The sequence below is a fragment of the Schistocerca gregaria genome, chromosome X (assembly GCF_023897955.1).
Source record: "Schistocerca gregaria isolate iqSchGreg1 chromosome X, iqSchGreg1.2, whole genome shotgun sequence".
Lineage (NCBI taxonomy): Eukaryota > Metazoa > Arthropoda > Insecta > Orthoptera > Acrididae > Schistocerca > Schistocerca gregaria.
In genome coordinates this window covers 53,883,801-53,903,136 of record NC_064931.1, presented here as the reverse complement: position 1 = coordinate 53,903,136, position 19,336 = coordinate 53,883,801, and the positions used below count along the sequence as shown (strand labels likewise).

Here is a 19,336-nt window from a genome sequence, read left to right as displayed (position 1 = left end):
TCACACACATCCATGCCCAAGGCAGCATTCGAACCTGCGACCGTAGCAGTCATGCGGTTCCGGACTGAAGCGCCTATTACTGCTCGGCCACCACAGCCAGCTTAAGCAGTGAAAGAAGCTTATTTCCTATACTTTGGGTGCCATGTAGGAGACTAATCAAAAACATGGGCTCCTCATGTTTGTTATATGTCATGTTCATCAAGTCTAAGTGCAAGGATGAAAGGAAAAAAGTTTTCATGAATTCTGCAGTGCCAGCCCTTAGGCACAAACCTACAAACCCCGTAACAACTGGCTACTACTGCTCATTGCCTCCACTCAATAAGGGATTTAACAAGGGGGGAAAAAAAGAGTATAATGCAGTATTCTAATATACCAATTGCAATGTGACTAGTGCCTCATGGAGTGGGTCTTATGAGTTCTATACTCTGCAGCAGCCACAACAATAAACTTTTATAGTGACAGTGAAGAAATGAAGACCAGTCAGATACATGTCATTGTTCCACATCTAATAATTCCACTTTTAAACCAACATCAAATGCAAAAAAATCACATAAGCTGAATTCAATGATCTTGTTAGAGACTTGAACCTTCCAAAATATAAAGCCAAACTATTAGCTTCTTGCTTCAGAGAGTGGAATTTTGTGGAAGATACAGCTTGAGTATGTACAAGTGAGTGCTGAAAAGTATGAATTTATAATCTGAAAACTCTTAAAACTTTTTAAATAAAACAAATGTTATTAACATTCTACATCTTTATTCTTCATGTCTACATATTTACTTCTCACGACAGTCACCCTGGCAACGGACACATTTCTCCTGACGAGACACCCATTTGTTGATATTCTCACTGTAGATGTCACTGTTTATGGAGCCACAGCCGTAACCTCACCTTTGTTTGTACCACTTCATTACCATCAAAGTGAAGTTTTCAAAGATGTTCTTTAAGTTCTGGAAACAGATGAAAATCGGATGGGGCCAAATCAAGACTGTATGGAGAATGATCAATGACAGCGAACCTGAGGTGTTGAACTCCTGCAGATGTCACTGCACTTGGGTGTGGACGAATCCCTCGAGTTCAAAAGTCTATTACAGCACGTCATTTCCTGTATACCAACATAGTTATGTTACACACCGTCATGTTACATGCTATAATTCGGAGCCCTCTAGCAGCAGAGGGCTGCAAATATGCAAACGCAAAGAAAAAGGTGTAGGTTGTTAGTAATGTTTGTTCTACTTATAAAGCTTTAAGAGTTTTCACATAAAAAATTCAGAGGTGTTACTTTTCAGCACACATTCATACTATTTGCCGATGTCAAAAACCACTCTAAAGATTTTTCGACACAACAAATATAATGACGTAGTGTACATATATTGAAGATCTGATTCAAGAATTCAATATCTTTTACAAACAAGACTACAGAAGACTTTTCATAAGTGGTTCAAAAACTAGTTTGAAAGCCACACTGTTACATGATGGCAACATGCTTCCTTCCATTCCAGTGGAATATGCAGCCTTAGCAAAGGGAAGTTACATTATGCTGAGAGATATTTTACACAACACTAACTCTGATAAGCATCAGTGGCTCATATGTGCTGATTTAAAAGTCACTGGTATGCTTGTGGGCCTACACGGTGGGTACAGTAAGTACTGTTGCTACATTTGTGAGTGGGACAATCATGCTAAGGACTTATGTTACAAACAGGACTGGCCACGACGAAAAGTCTTTATGTGCTAAACATGTGGCAATAGTTTCAGAAAGGTATGACATTGTTTCTGGTCAATCGGAGGGCTGAAAATTATATTGAACTTGTGAATGACCATGTAAGAGAGTGGTTTGAAAAGTTCTCGGAATCACCATGAGAGGTCAGCACTAGCACAATGAGTTGTTCACGTGATATTCATTGGATTGTTGCCTGTAAACACATGCCACGTCAGTGCTCTCGGAAGAGAGCTGTGGTGGTGATGTGGCTCTGTTGTTCCTCTGTAGTGATTTGCAAAGCTGGAGAGAAAGAAAAGAAGAAAAGGGGGGGATGAGGGGGGGGGGGGGGGGAATCGAGATTCGAGCAGCAATTAAGTATTTCGTAAAGAAAGGTATGAAAGTGGAAGAACATTCATGCCAATTTCCAGAATACACTGGGGGACTCTGTTCCTTCATATTCAACTGTTGCGAAGTAGACAAATGAATTTACATTTGGTCGGGAGAGCTTAGATGATGATCCATGTAGTCATCAGTCAAGATGTGTCTCTACTCAAGAAACCAATGTGAAAGTGCAAAAAATGGTGATGGAGGATTGTCGATTGAAAGTGCGTGAAATTGCTCATGCTTGCCAGATGCCATCTGAAAGGGTATATCACATTTTAACTGACGAATTAGAAATGAAAAAATTATCTGCAAGACAGGAGCCACGACTCTTGGCGTGTGCCCTCACACATGTTCCGTCGCCATGGCAAAATTACACGAACTAAGGTACGAATTGTCGCCATACCCGCCTTATTCACCTGTTATATCTCCGTCAGATTTCCATCTCTAACCAAAACTGAAAATTTTTCCTGGTGGACGAAGATTCACTTCAAACGAAGAACTGATAGCCAGAGTTGACAACTATTTAGCACACCTGGAGGAAACTTTTTTTTCGAGATGGGATCAAAGCACTGGGACACCGTTGGACCAAGTGCATTAATCTACAAGGAGATTACATTGAAAAATATTTAAAAAAAGTTTCAGTGATGTAAGTACTTTTTTTCTATTCCATTCCGACAACATTTCAAACCACCCTTGTATGTGCCTATGACCATGTTATGTGCCGATGAGAGACTGCACTGCAATGTATCACTCAAAATGCACTTCATCTACTCACATATCAACATTTTCCTTGAAGACTGAAGAGTGTTTAGTGATAAACATGGCGATAAATTTTACCAACATGTTTCTGTAATGGAATATCGATACCATGGAAGATTCAATGCTTCAGTGTTGGCATATTTCTCTACATCTTCCCCGTGAGCGACAGGTAAGGAGAAAGTGTGTGTTGTACACAAGGTAGCTGTTAATAGTGTATCTTTAACTGACTTAAACTGACTGTAGCTTTTCGTGTACTTAGTCTGAAGCACTTATTTTTCAACATGATTTGTGAAAAGGGTAGACTTTACAACTTTCATTGCTCGTATGTTTCAGTGACATAGCCTACCAAATATCTAAAACAAACTAGGGCCTATCTGACAAAAATAATGTGTTATATGGATTCAGCACCCCTTAAATTGTTTAAATCCATTTAGATATTTTCATCACTATTAAAATTTTTGAACAAAATTTGAAAATTATATGTATCAATATTTCAGTAAAAATATGAGCCTCAACACCCTGCATCTAAGAAGACTAGAATCATTCTAGAAAAAATGGACATATTTGTGATGAGTGCATCAAATTAACACCAAAACCACTGTCAAATAATTTGGAAGTAAATGTGTGTTGCCCAGTGCTAGGCTTGATTGACTATGTTGCATTATAATATGTAAAGAATATTAAAGTTTCAGTAACTTCCGAACCTGAGCTGATCTTGATTTTTAGTTGTCATTTTCAACTTTAACAAACTCAAATCCATGTAAAGCAACTATTTTGGCCTTTTGTCGAAAGCAAAAAGTTAAAATTTGTTGTCTTATATAATCACAGGATTCTTGTTGAAATTTTTCACAATATGGGAAACAAATATTTTGATAAAAGTTATATAAATGATGTCCTTAATTTATATATCTGCAATGATTATTAAAATAATGAACTATTTTCAACTCATCTAACACAGAGTTCATTCCGATTTCAAAAAAGTCACATTAGTTTCGTGCTTGCTTTTGACTGTTCACGAACTTTTTATCTGGCATTGTATGTGTCCTGTTTTTAGGAAGATGAGCTGGACAAATCTTATGCAAAATAGAGAGATGCTGCTTGGCACTATGTATCTCATACAAGTAATATCTGGTGAAATCTCAGTATATAAAGCTAAATAAAATTGGGGGAGGGGATAGAGCAGACTGTATTTTGAAGTTTGTTCCTCAGTAGCTAATACGCCTGTTTCTCAAATGAGCCAGAATTGAAAAAAAAATGCATTAAACTCTGAGCTTTAATAAGGAAAGAACTGTTATGAAAGTGGTTGCTGAGCTTTACATGAATCTATAAAATACAATGATAGTGAAAAGAGTGTAGTAAAAATGGCACCAAGTGTTGTGGATTGAACTGATGTTGCCAAACCTCTTATAAACCAAGTGAACACAAAGAAAAGGCTTCAGTGGTGTAAGGAGCTGAAAAATTGTGCTTCCTACCACAAGCAACTTGTACTGCTTTTGACAAGTATGGGTGTTTTCTTCGTCGTCGTCCCCCCCCCCCCCCCCCCCCCCTGAAGCAAAGACATATTTACATATGTGTGATACCATGGAAATGTACAATGTAGACTGCTTACATTCAGCTGCAATCCACATTGCAGGTACTATTAGGTTCCGCATGTTTATAATGTAGTTTTAAGTTGATTTTGTGCTCATATCTTCACACACAATGCTAGTAATGCCCAAAATTAATTTGATGAGCATGAAATGAAACAACAGTTTTCTTTCTGCTCTGGGAAAACATGTAAGAACTTGTTGCCATGTCTCCAGAATAAGTGGGGAAAATTGGACCATTTTGGTGCGAAGAATGTTGTACTGTCGTACAGTGTTTATATACACTGAGCTGCAGGAGAAGTTATGCTGCTTTTTAGACCTAAAGTGGCCTTCTCATATTAAAAGTACAATACAGTTTTTACAACCCCTGTATACCCCGTATTGAGTTTATGTATATATGAAATAAAGTAAAAAGTTATTTCTTTGTGTGTCGTTCAAGCCCAAAAAAGTTTTATGCCCTGTTTATAATTAAATTCATCTTCTGTATACATATCTTGTGAGTTTAACAGCTAAATACATGACTACTTTTTTTCTGTTTTTCCGTGATTTTTGTATGTTGTAAAAAGAAAGTCTTTCTGTGGTTCAGGTTCCATACCAGTCAGTAGGGTCTGATATAAATGTCTAAGTGAGGTTCAACAAAAGTCAGTAACACACAAAGGTGTAGAATCTCCAATAGACCTGTTAAAGCACTGTGATGTTCAAACCAAACTTTGGGTTTATGATTTTTTTTACTTTTTAAATGAGAATATCGTGGCTTCTTTTACAATGAATTGATGTTTTTAAGTTAATTCTTCCAATCTACCTGTTAATGAATCTGTTGTGTTACACCTTTCACAAATACACAATAGTGTTCTGATATTTGCCACAACAGTTAAACAGAAAAAAGTAATTTAAATACATTTAATCAGCATTCACAGTATTTGGAAAATGAAAAGTGCTGTTTCAATTATACAGCCTCCAAGGAAACTGTGTAATAATGACTTACCAAGCAGACTAACAAAAAACATAAATACATGTGTATTATTTTAATGGTATGTATGAAAATCAATTCTTTTTGATGTGGTATTTCTACATTTTATCATCTTTCTAGATTCATATAGACATCCCTCGCATGAGCCCACTGATTGCCTTGTTTCAACAAAAGACTGTTCAAGAAATGTTTGAAAGAATATTGTTTATCTGGGCAATTCGACATCCAGCATCTGGTTATGTTCAGGGCATAAATGATTTAGTCACACCATTTTATGTAGTTTTCCTGCAGGAAGTGATACCAGAAGGTGAGAGAACTTTTTTGCACTTTGTTAAGTTTTTTAATAAGCATGAATTTGCATGTAGGGCTACCAAAATACATATGATTCTGAATAGTATGTTCATGTTGTCCAAAACACTAAAAGCTTTGAGAGCATTATAAGAACTTATATAAAAAAAAAAAAAAAGTGTATTGCTAAGCTTGACCTCATAACTGCGTATAGTAGAGATGGTAGACTGTGCAATGTCCATCGATCAGAAACCTGACAAGTTACTTCCATGGTACATATGTTTCTGTTGTACTGAGTTTCACCTACTTCACGTATGTTATGTAAACCTGGGATTAACATTAATTTGGCAAGAATAAAAGTTGCATTATTCTCTTATTTTTCCAAAATACTGCACAACTATTTGTTATTTTATTAGTCACACGTGTTTTTTGTGAACTTATCATTTCTATTTTGCAAATCATTGCTTGCAGTGGAGAGAAAAGTTATCGGAGGTCTCTTCCAAATTTTTGCAGATATGTAGAGAATTTTTAGAGAAAGTATTTAACTTTTAATCTCTCATCATACTAAACTATCTTCATTGTTTTTTGAAACCAGATAATTCTTGTTGTCAGTAGTGAATAGCATAACTAAGTTGAATGTAGAGCCTGTCAACTAATTAGCGATTCCTTTGAATCTGTGGATGTACACTCCTGGAAATTGAAATAAGAACACCGTGAATTCATTGTCCCAGGAAGGGGAAACTTTATTGACACATTCCTGTGGTCAGATACATCACATGATCACACTGGCAGAACCACAGGCACATAGACACAGGCAACAGAGCATGCACAATGTCGGCACTAGTACAGTGTATATCCACCTTTCGCAGCAATGCAGGCTGCTATTTTCCCATGGAGACGATCGTAGAGATGCTGGATGTAGTCCTGTGGAACGGCTTGCTATGCCATTTCCACCTGGCGCCTCAGTTGGACCAGCGTTTGTGCTGGACGTGCAGACCGCGTGAGACGACGCTTCATCCAGTCCCAAACATGCTCAATGGGGGACAGATCCGGAGATCTTGCTGGCCAGGGTAGTGGACTTACACCTTCTAGAGCACGTTGGGTGGCACGGGATACATGCGGACGTGCATTGTCCTGTTGGAACAGCAAGTTCCCTTGCCGGTCTAGGAATGGTAGAACGATGGGTTCGATGACGGTTTGGATGTACCGTGTACTATTCAGTGTCCCCTCGACGATCACCAGAGGTGTACGGCCAGTGTATGAGATCGCTCCCCACACCATGATGCCGGGTGTTGGCCCTGTGTGCCTCGGTCGTATGCAGTCCTGATTGTGGCACTCACCTGCATGGCGCCAAACACGCATACGACCATCATTGGCACCAAGGCAGAAGCGACTCTCATCGCTGAAGACGACACGTCTCCATTCGTCCCTCCATTCACGCCTGTCGCGACACCACTGGAGGCGGGCTGCACGATGTTGGGGCGTGTGGGACCGTAGCCCAGCTTCATGGAGACAGTTGCGAATGGTCCTCGCCGATACCCCAGGAGCAACAGTGTCCCTAATTTGCTGGGAAGTGGCGGTGCGGTCCCCTACGGCACTGCGTAGGATCCTACGGTCTTGGCGTGCATTCGTGCGTCGATGCGGTCCGGTCCCAGGTCGACGGGCACGTGCACCTTCCGCCGACCACTGGCGACAACATCGATGTACTGTGGAGACCTCACGCCCCACGTGTTGAGCGATTCGGCGGTACGTCCACCCGGCCTCCCGCATGCCCACTATACGCCCTCGCTCAAAGTCCGTCAACTGCGCATACGGTTCACGTCCACGCTGTCGCGGCATGATACCAGTGTTAAAGACTGCGATGGAGCTCCATATGCCACAGCAAACTGGCTGACACTGACGGCAGCGGTGCACAAATGCTGCGCAGCTAGCGCCATTCGACGGCCAACACTGCGGTTCCTGGTGTGTCCGCTGTGCCGTGCGTGTGATCATTGCTTGTACAGCCCTCTCGCAGTGTCCGGAGCAAGTATGGTGGGTCTGACACACCGGTGTCAATGTGTTCTTTTTTCCATTTCCAGGAGTGTATTTAATTTGATAATATTAGGCATTGCTTTTAAAGCATTGTCACTTTGTTAGCTTAAATTGTTCTAGACCTATTTACATACATCATGTAAAACATAATCTTTTTGGCTTTGTGTTTAGTTTTTATCCTATACTGCTGGTACAAATAAAATCTCTCTATAATAAAGCTGATAGTCTGAATTGCATTACAGGAGGATGTCATGTTTATATAAATGACAAAAGATTCCTTTAAAAGAGAGTAAAATAATGTAGTGTGTAAAAAGTAATACTTTTGTTCCCATTTATTATTTTTATTGTTCATTTCCCATGAGTAAGTGAACATCTATATTTGTTCCCATGAAAAACAACTTACACTGTACTGCTCTATTAGCTAAGCACACAATTCACTCAGTCGAGCTATAGCTACAGCTTTTGATTTTCTGTAAATTTATTTGACAACGTGAAGTGTAATTGTTGTTTAATTTTTGTAGACAGTGATATTGACAACTATGATGTTGAAAGTTTGCCACAAGATCATAGAGACATAATAGAAGCAGACTCATTTTGGTGCCTTTCAAAATTTCTGGATGGCATCCAGGATAATTACATTTTTGCACAACTTGGTATTCAGCATAAAGTCAATCAACTGAAGGAGCTTATTCAACGAATTGATGGTAAGTATAGAAATATAATCAATGTTAGAAGTCACTGAATTTATAAACAATGCTTGTGGTTCTACAGATACCTCAGTTTGTCAGTTGCATATCTTTCCACTATCTAGAGGCGGTATTTTATTTCCTACAATAATATTTTATTTGAAAAGATAATTTATCATAATTCTTTTGGTGTCATTGTGTTTCGTGCTTAAGTGGTTTCTTTTAATCTTTCCTGTTGTAGGGTGTTGGATACGGTTGGAGCATATCTCTAGGATGCACATGATCTAATTCTCATGACCAACAGACTGAGGAACCATCCCAAATGATCTTACTAATTAATTAAAAAGAAGGATACTCCTGTGCAATAGAAAGTGTTTTATTTAAATGAATATTAATAGGGACGGACAAATTAAGCATGAAACAAAAAGAGGCCCACACCGCTCATATAGACATATATGATGGAGCTTCTAGCTATGACTGGAAACAAGTGGTCACTTTAACAATTTGATTTATTATCTTTAAACATGAGAATTACCCACCGATGTTTATAAAGAATCGTTGACAAGTAGACAAGGGGTAATAACACTGAAGTGTAACCTTGGCACAAGTGGGTGGAGAGAATAAAACTTACGTTAATAATTCGTGGACACGATGAGTGACGGTATAAATGATTAGCCGAAAGTACGTGGAAAGATTGGAGCAAACACCATAAGACTGCCAAAAATCTGCATTGAGAGCAACAGGCTGGATTTGTGACTTCAAGATCACAGAAGACAGCAAATTAACTTTGTGTCATAGCAATGACTGCACGTGTGACGATAGCCCATCTTACCAAAACATGCAGAACATGACTAAAGTAACTGCCGGCAAACGCAGCTGGAGATGATGATTTCTGTCCTCTCTTTGTATTTAGTACTTGAGTACGGACATCGTTCCAGAGGCAGCAAGGCTCGTTTCACCAGTCATCTCTCATGTCCTAACCTAAAGCTGTAACTCTAAAGTGTACTCTCACAAATCCTACAGTGAAGTCACAACTTTACAAAGTCCTAAAACAAAGTGTTTATTCTTCCAAATTTTAAAGCGAAGTGTTCTCCTTCTGGCTGCTCTGGAACTTTACTGTTTTTCGCCAGAGCAAGAACTCGCTGGCCAGTGTTGGCAAAGTTTCAGACTGATGACCAGTACAACTCGAGAGAGAGAGAGAGAGAGAGAGAGAGAGAGAGAGAGAGAGAGAGAGAGAGAGAGAGAAATTTGTTTTTCAAGAAAATAACATTCTCACTGGCAATCTCATTAAATGTTTTTACAGCTAAATCGAGCAGGTAGGTTAGAAAATTTAAAAAGGGAAATGGACAGGTTAAAGTTAGATATAGTGGGAATTTGTGAAGTTCGGTGGCAGGAGGAACAAGACCTCTGGTCAGTTGACTACAGGGTTATAAACACAAAATCAAATAGGGGTAATGCAGGAGTAGGTTTAATAATGAATAGGAAAATAGGAATGCGGGTAAGCTACTACAAACAGCATAGTGAACGCATTACTGTGGCCAAGATAGATACGAAGCCCACACCTACTACAGTAGTACAAGTTTATATGCCAACTAGCTCTGCAGATGACGAAGAAATTGAAGAAATGTATGATGAAATAAAAGAAACTATTCAGATAGTGAAGGGAGATGAAAATTTAATAGTCATGGGTGACTGGAATTCGAGTGTAGGAAAAGCGAGAGAAGGAAATGTAGTAGGTGAATATGGATTGGGGCTAAGAAATGAAAGAGTAAGCCGCCTGGTAGAATTTTGCACAGAGCACAACTTAATCATAGCTAACACTTGGTTTAAGAATCATAAAAGAAGGCTGTATACATGTGAGAAGCATGGAGATACTAAAAGGTATCAGATAGATTATATAATGGTAAGACAGAGATTTAGGAACCAGGTTTTAAATTGTAAGACATTTCCAGGGGCACAATCTATTGGTTATGAACTGTAGATTAAAACTGAAGAAACTGCAAAAAGGTGGGAATTTAAGGAGATGGGACCTGGATAAACTGAAAGAACCAGAGGTTATACAGAGTTTCAGAGTGATCATAATCGAACAATTGTCAAGAATGGGGGAAAGAAATACAGTAGAAGAAGAATGGGTAGCTTTGAGGGATGAAGTAGTGAAGGCAGCAGAGGATCAAGTAGGTAAAAAGACGAGGGCTAGTAGAAATCCTTGGGTAACAGAAGAAATATTGAATTTAATTGATGAAAGGAGAAAATATAAAAATGCAATAAATGAAGCAGGCAAAAAGGAATACAAAGGTCTCAAAAATGAGATTGACATGAAGTGCAAAATGGCTAAGCAGGGATGGCTAGAGGACAAATGTAAGGATGTAGAAGCTTATCTCACTAGGGGTAAGATAGATACTGCCTACAGGAAAATTAAAGAGACCTTTGGAGAGAAGAGAACCACTTGTATGAACACCAAGAGCTCAGATGGAAACCCAGTTCTAAGCAAAGAAGGGAAGGCAGAAAGGTGTAAGGAGTATATAGAGGGTCTATGCAAGGGCGATGTACTTGAGGACAATATTATGGAAATAGAAGAGGATGTAGATGAAGATGAAATGGGAGATACGATACTGCGTGAAGAGTTTGACAGAGCACTGAAAGACCTGTGTCGAAAAAATGCCCCCGGAGTAGACAACATTCCATTGGAACTACTGATGGCCTTGGGAGAGCCAGTCCTGACAAAACTCTACCATCTGGTGAGCAAGATGTATGAAACAGGCGAAATACCCTCACAGTTCAAGAAGAATATAATAATTCCAATCCCAAAGAAAGCAGGTGTTGACAGATGTGAAAATTACCGAACTATCAGTTTAATAAGCCATAGCTGCAAAATACTAACACGAATTCTCTACAGACGAATGGAAAAACTAGTAGAAGCCGACCTCAGGGAAGATCAGTTTGGATTCCGTAGAAATACTGGAACACATGAGGCAATACTGACCTTACGACTTATCTTAGAAGAAAGATTAAGGAAAGGCAAACATACGTTTCTAGCATTTGTAGACTTAGAGAAAGCTTTTGACAATGTTGATTGGAATACTCTTTCAAATTCTAAAGGTGGCAGGGGTAAAATACAGGGAGCGGAAGGCTATTTACAATTTGTACAGAAACCAGATGGCAGTCATAAGAGTCGAGGGGCATGAAAAGGGAGCAGTGGTTGGGAAGGGAGTGAGACAGGGTTGTAGCCTCTCCCCTATGTTATTCAGTCTGTATATTGAGCAAGCAGTAAAGGAAACAAAAGAAATATTTGGAGTAGGTATTAAAATCCATGGATAAGAAATAAAAACTTTGAGGTTCGCCGATGACATTGTAATTCTGTCAGAGACAGCAAAGGGCTTGGAAGAGCAGTTGAACGGAATGGATAGTATCTTTAAAGGAGGATATAAGATGAACATCAACAAAAGCAAACCGAGGATAATGGAATGTAGTTGAATTAAGTCGGATGATGCTGAGGAAATTAGATTAGGAAATGAGACACTTAAAGTAGTAAAGGAGTTTTGCTATTTGGGGAGCAAAATAACTGATGATGGTCGAAGTAGAGATGTAGACTGGCAATGGCAAGGAAAGCGTTTCTGAAGAAGAGAAATTTGTTAACATCGAGTATAGATTTAAGTGTCAGGAAGTCTTTTCTGAAAGTATTTGTATGGAGTGTAGCCATGTATGGAAGTGAAACATAGAAGATAAATAGTTTAGACAAGAGAATAGAAGCTTTCGAAATGTGGGGCTACAGAAGAATGCTGAAGATTAGATGGGTAGGTCACATAACTAATGAGGAAGTATTTAATTGGATTGGGGAGAAGAAAAGTTTGTGGCACAACTTGACCAGAAGAAGGGATCGGTTGGTAGGACATGTTCTGAGGCATCAAGGGATCAACAATTTAGTATTGGAGGGCATTGTGGAGGGTAAAAATCGTAGAGGGACACCAAGAGATGAATACACTAAGCAGATTCAGAAGGATGTAGGTTGCAGTAGGTACTGGGAGATGAAGAACCTTGCACAGGATAGAGTAGCATGGAGAGCTGCATCAAACCAGTCTCGGGACTGAAGACCACAACAACAACAACAACAACAACAACAACAACAGTTAAAAAAGCTATTTTTTTATCTACTAACTATTGACAAAAATGAATATTTGACTATATTCTTATTATCCACCTTCAGTTATAAATAAATAAACGAAGGAACTTCAACAGCACAAAGAAGGTCTTAAAACATGGATTGTACAATATATTGCGGTGTGGTGGAAATCATCCCTATAACAGAAGTACAAGGAGCAGATATTAGAGTTCCGTGAGATGAATGAGAAGCTACAATTGTAGCCAGGAAACAGAGCTGAAGTAAAAAGATATTGTAGCAGAGGATTTGATAAGTTAAGAGCAAGTTAAAAAAAAATTTATCATCGAAATGAAAAAGTCATTTATTTGTGCTGTCATATTTTTCAAGAAATTAAAAGGACGTCAGTAGCACATAGAAACGAAACCCTGTCATTAGCTACAAAAAAAGAAAGAAAGAAAATACTAATTTTTACTTGGTAGCATTCCCAAGAGGTGATTGACCCTTTCCACTCTGCAATGCAGACACAGGGCATCTCTGTGTACTCGTATTTAAATCACTGCTGCCCAGTTGGCAAGTGCATCACAGAGAATTATGCAAGTCTTTGTTGAAAGAATGAGAGGCCACTGACCAACAATTAGGGTATACAGCAAAACAAAACATGTGTCGTCATTGAAATGCATTTACACAAGCATTACAAAACAAAAATTTTCCATGAGTGATATTATTTGAAACTCTTCAGAGTGGGCTGTTTCCATCATTTTGCTCAAATTGTATTGAAATGAATCTCTCTCACCATCAAAATCATTGTCATGAAACTCATTTTCACTCTCACTTTCATTTAGACATCCCTCTAAAATCACTGCAATCTGTTTCTCTGAAAGGACTGTGCATGAAGAACTATCCATATTGTGCCTACTAACTTTAAACATAATAATTATAAACTCACTCTCTCTCAACACCACTGCTGCAGTTCGACACCGAGATAATGCAGGCTTCCCCAGGTAGCAGCACCATGCAGCATTGATACCTAGTGCAGTCTGATTTCCGACTGCAGCGTGTAAGAGCTATGAAAAGTAATGTTGAATGAGGCTCAGTATCAGAGCGGAAACCGAAATTTGCAGTGTAGCGCACCACTCACATTTGGAGTGGAAAGGGTTGATATTCAAATGATGGCGTGTCAATGCAATACAATTCTCCTGGGTTTTCTTGCCACTTTTCTAGCAGCTGGAAACCCAACAGGAATTACTGCAATGACATGCCAAAAGAAACTTTCATTTGCACTAAAAGTATCATCCAGGGGAAACGACAGTGATGTGGTGAAGAACCAAAAATTATACTTTTACTAAGTCATACCAACAATCAAAGGTTAAGAATTTGACTAGACTGTTTAGTGTAACTCTCAAACTCATTTGCTTCAGAAGTTGTGCTGAATTAACTTGCAATTAAGTAAGCTAATTTTTTTCACCGTTAAGTCACAAGAGGGTGTATTCAAGTTTCATAGAAAATCATAGTAGACTCAAATGCTTTCCTTGTTTCATATGATGAAACTTGATGCTGGTAGACAGAGTTTGGTATGATTGAAGTCAATAGTGGACTAAAAGAGACTAGCTGTTTTTTCCACAACTAAATGAAGCTTCTGCTCAGAGATTTATGCAAGAAGACACTAGCAAAAGCTCATAAAATATTGTGTACATCTGAACTTCAGCAAAAAGTTGCTGCGTTGATCTCATTTTGTAGTGGCAATTGGCTGTCCCCATGCCCTGATTTCCTGTGGTGATAAAGTGACTGCAAACTCTGGCAATAATTTGGAAGTTATTGTAGTGATATTGGTAACTTAATGTACACTGTCCACTCACAGTAATGTGACCACCTGACCTGAATAACCACCTTTTGCAGCACATAGCACTGCAAGATGTGCAGGAAGAGTCAGTAAGGTTCTGGAAGGTACTGACTCGGATGAGAAGCTGTGCCGACTCCAGTGCCGTGACCACCTGTGGTAGATTTCTCGATTGAGGATCCATATTACGAACAGCCCAATCAAGGTGGTCCCACAGATTCTCGATTAGGTTTAAATCCGAGAAGCTTGGTGACTGTGGGAGTACGGTAAACTCATCCTTGTGCTCTTTGAACCTCAAAAGTACACTGCAAGCTGTGTGATACATTGTATTGTCCTGCTGGTAGATATCATTGTGCCAAGGAAAAACAAATTGCATGTAGGGGTGTACATGGTCCCCAAGGATAGATGTGTACTTGTGCTGACACATTGCGCCTTCCAGAATATTGAGATCACCCAGGGAAAACACTCCAACCTTGACCCTTCCGGCAATTGTTACAGGGTGTATCTTTTCGGACGTTTCGTGCTATAATCGCCATTAGTCATCTGTCCGATGAAGCGTAAAATTTGATTCACCTGAAAAGGCCCCCTGTCACCACTCGGTGTACATTTAGTTCTGCATCTACATGTGTACTCTGCAAGCAGCTCACTGTATGGTGCATGGCAGGGGGTACTCTGTACCACTACTCGTCATTTCCTTTTCTCTTCCACTCTTGAATAGAGTGAGGATGAAATGACTGTCTGTATGCCTCCATACGAGCCATAATCTCTCTAATCTTATCTTCACGGTCCTTACATGAAATGTACATTGGCACAATAGTTGCAGTATTGGCTTGGAAACTCCAGCCATCGTCACTGATAAGCAGCAGTCAGCATGGGTGCACGAGCATGAACCAGGTACCAGCTGTGGATTCCTATATGCAACAACGTTCTCTGAAAGATTGTTGAGTAGACACTGTTGGTATCCCATTGGTTTATGTGGACAGTCAGTTGCTCAACAGTTGCATGTCTGTTCGCCTGTACACATCTATACTTCTGTCATCTATGTCTTGTGGTTACCTCGGCAGCAGTTTTGGATATGGCGATTTTGCCATGCGTGGTATACTTTAACTGTGGCTCCGTGTGAACAATTTACAAACTTACCTGTTTTGATAGTGCTTCCACACTTCGCCTGAAAGCCGATGATCTTGCCCTTTTGGATGTCAGATAAATCGCTCCATTTCCCAATTACGATGACAACTGCACTGTGTCCCTCGTCCCCCTGGCATGCTTTATATACCCTCCACTTCTAGTACTGCCACCTGCTGTCAGTGATTGGTTATTGCATGTAGACGTCGAACATAGGTGGTGGTCACATTGATGCGACTGGACTGGGTACAAATGCTGAAAGTGTACTCAGTTTTTAATTTAAATAAAAGATGTTTACGATTCCTTGTGAGGAACTTAGTTGAAATAAAAATGCACAGTGGTTCTACAAACAAAAACAAAGATGTCCTTCAAGACATAATGGATAGCACAAAGCTTTCCCCTTGCTTCAAAATCATTTCATTGCATTAAACCTGGAACTGATGAAAGTACATTGAAACAAAACTGTTTCAGCTATATTCCATCATTCTTCCATATCATGCAAAATATGTAAATGTTGTGTAATTATTTGTAATGTATTTAGTATAAAATTTAAAATTAGCATATAATTGAGTAATCTTTTCCAGCTGACCAGCATCTGTTCAGATGCAAAAAGTTATTGTAAGATAATGATCCGAAACAGATCAAGAGCCACAATAGGGCTGACTATCTGAACATGAAACTACTGTTGATTGCTGTAAAAGTTGTTTGTGATTAATTCTGAACACAAAATTATTATTTATGAATATATGTCACGCCTAATCAGCAGCAACAGAAGTTGAGAAAATTTAATTTTGTAGTAAAATAATTTAAACAAAAGTGAAAACTGTCTGCATTTAGGAAATACCATAACACTTGGTAAAATACATACCTGGAAAGAACTTATCAGTAGTCTTCACAGAAACAAAGTCCAGGAGTCTATGAATTAGACCACTTACATGCAACCTAATTTCTGTAGAATAGCTCGTATTTATCTTATAGAACTGAGTGACAGAAGTTTTCGGATAGATGATCATTTGAGTCTGTTAGGAATTGAGATAAATATTAGGACAAGCTGTAGGACACTTGCTGAAGGACACTTCAGGATTGCATTTTCACAGCATTTTCTGTTCTAAAGTGTGAAAAAGGAGTGAAGGAGTTTTGTTTGTTTATTATGATTTTGTATTAAGCTAGAAGTTGGAAAACTTTGCTTCTGCTTTATTGATGATAAAGTAATTTTTAAAAAGTTATATCATCAGTTTTAAAATTTTGTCTGTGTTGATAATCATTTTCACAAAAGTCTTCACTGTTGCCACTATTAAGCATTTATGTTTGTACAGACAGAGCAGTTTATTTTGGGTTTCTGCTCGTATTTAAATACTGTGCAGTGTTCGTTAAACAGCACACATTCCATAACTATAAACCAACAAATATTGATTTTTCAGGCCAGTTGCATAGGCATCTCCAGAATCATGGAGTGGACTATTTACAGTTTTCTTTCCGGTGGATGAACAATCTGTTGACCCGTGAACTGCCATTACACTGTACAATTCGCCTATGGGACACATATCTAGCAGAGTCTGATGGATTTGCCTCGTTCCAGTTATATGTGTGTGCTGCATTTCTCTTGCATTGGAGAAGAGAACTCTTGCTTGAAAGAGATTTCCAGGTATTATTATTACTAATACATCTGCTAAGTCAGTTTCTGTACATAATGTCCTATTATTGGCTTACAATTATTCTGTTTCATCTCTTACTGCCAGCAGGCAACAATACAGGAAATAATGTCTTGAACAAATACATAGTTCTACTGCAGTGTTTACAGTGTACAGTCTTATTTAAATTGGCAGTTACCATAAATAATGCATATTTTCAAAAACGGTAATTATATATTTATCCTGTGAAGATAAGGACCATTAGGACCAGTCTTGCTTCTAACAAAGCATTGAACATATTTACCCTATGTTCATTACAACACACAAGTTATAAGAAAATAAATCTTACATTCTATATGAGATGTAACACTTAGAAATAAATATGACATAAGTAGTGGAAACAGTAGTTAGTAGCTATAGTAGAATAAACACCTTTATATTAGTTAACGACAAGTATAAGATTAGAGAGAAGAATACCGTATTTACTCGAATCTAAGCCGCACTTTTTTTCCGGTTTCTGTAATCCAAAAAACTGCCTGGGGCTTAGAATCGAGTGCAAAGCAAGCGGAGGTTCTCAAAAATGTTGGTAGCTGCCGCCACAACTAATTTCTGCCGTCGAATATATGTAGCGCTACACAGGCATGCTTTGTAGGCACAAAGATAAATACTGGCGCCAAAACCCTCTGCGTCAATAAATAAATTTTTAAAAAAAGGTGGAAGACGAGCTTTTTTTCTCCGCCCCGAGTTTCGACCACTGCATTTTCATACATTATCCAACGAAGTAAATACAAATTCCGTATTGTTCATCTTCGAATGTAGCAGAATGTCAATGTACTACAAAAATCTGAGTGGCAAGCCTGTTTGGGATGCTTGTCAATATGGCCAACTCTACGTTTTGAAGAGATGGTTGCTAATAGGAACCTGATGAAATGTGAATCACATACAGTATTCTTTTCACCATAAGAATAATACAAATATAAACATTTTGCCATGTATTCTTTCGTGTTTGCTGCTATCTCATTTAAATCCTGTCTGCCTAATAAACTACAAAACTAGAGTGAGACAATAGCAAACGCTGAAGAATATACGTATCATGTCACATTTATATTCATATTATTCTTATGCTGAATAGTGATACAGTCAGAAATGAAGCACGGCAACTGACTAGATTTTAAAATCTAAGATGACTAATTTCTGTGCAGAGTTTGATGTACTAAAGAAGCGGCCGAAAAGATTTTCAAATGGAGAAAAATTTTCACCTAACTCGTTCAGAACATGTTCTATCATACACAGTCTATTATTTAGTTCTTGTTGATCATTATCAAAGAAAGCAGCAGTGTAAGTAACAACAAATAGCAGTCTCTTGCCATTGTTTCGCTAATGAGATGATTCCTTTTTTATTATTATTATTATTATTGTTGTACGCGGCGGTAGCGCGCACAAAAGCAAGCCATGCCGCGGGCGGCGACAGGCCGTAAACACGCACTATCAGAATGCGACAAACGATGCATGACACAGTACACTAATGCATTTTCAGCTTAGAGAGACGTAAACACCTATAACAAAGAAAACGGTACTTATCAGATCAAAAGCAAAATAAGCAATTGATTCAAACCAGACAAAGCACGTGAAAAATGAAGGGTACCCGTATAAATACGGACGAAGCGCCTGACGCATAGCAATGGCTACCTAGTAAAGTTTAACTGCTAAGCTTACGACTCGCACCAGACTACTGTAGGTGTATCATCATACATTCGACCTAAATTGTGTCTCATATTACAATGGACCAACTTTGTTCGATCTGGAGGTGCGGCCTGAAACTTTTCTCTCTCCTTGAATTTCGAGTCTCAAATTTCAGGTGCGGCTTAGATTCGGGAATTTTTTTTTTTTTTCCTTCATTTCGAGTCTCATATTTCAGGTGCGGCTTAGATTCGAGTGTGACTTAGATTCGAGTAAATACGGTAGTTAGAGATTTAACCTGAGAGCTCTGGCAGGTATGGCTAGCAGAGAAGAGGGAGAGAAAGAGGAACATGATAGAACATAAATTATAAAGTGAGGGGAAAAGGAAATGGTGTGACAAGATTAAGAAACAAAATAAGAGAACATAAGATCTTCTGCTTTACTCTTTAGCATAATATTTTAATTTTTGGGTAAAAAATTATGAGGTTGACAAAAGGAAATGCTTCAGCTTTTTCTTAATTGTGAAAGGACATTACATTATTCATAGAATGCAGGATAAT

The 19,336-nt window shown here is 38.6% G+C and overlaps 1 protein-coding gene across 2 annotated transcripts in view; it reads left to right on the top strand.

Annotated features, from left to right (window-relative positions):
- LOC126298879 (TBC1 domain family member 22B) overlaps positions 1-19,336 on the top strand; it is a 157,116-nt gene that overhangs the window by 116,263 nt on the left and 21,517 nt on the right. For both annotated transcript variants that reach the window (XM_049990405.1, XM_049990404.1), the window contains exons 8-10: positions 5,520-5,706; positions 8,240-8,422; positions 16,887-17,110. In XM_049990405.1, the coding sequence (XP_049846362.1) occupies positions 5,520-5,706; positions 8,240-8,422; positions 16,887-17,110 (594 nt within the window). The remainder of the gene's footprint in view (positions 1-5,519; positions 5,707-8,239; positions 8,423-16,886; positions 17,111-19,336) is intronic.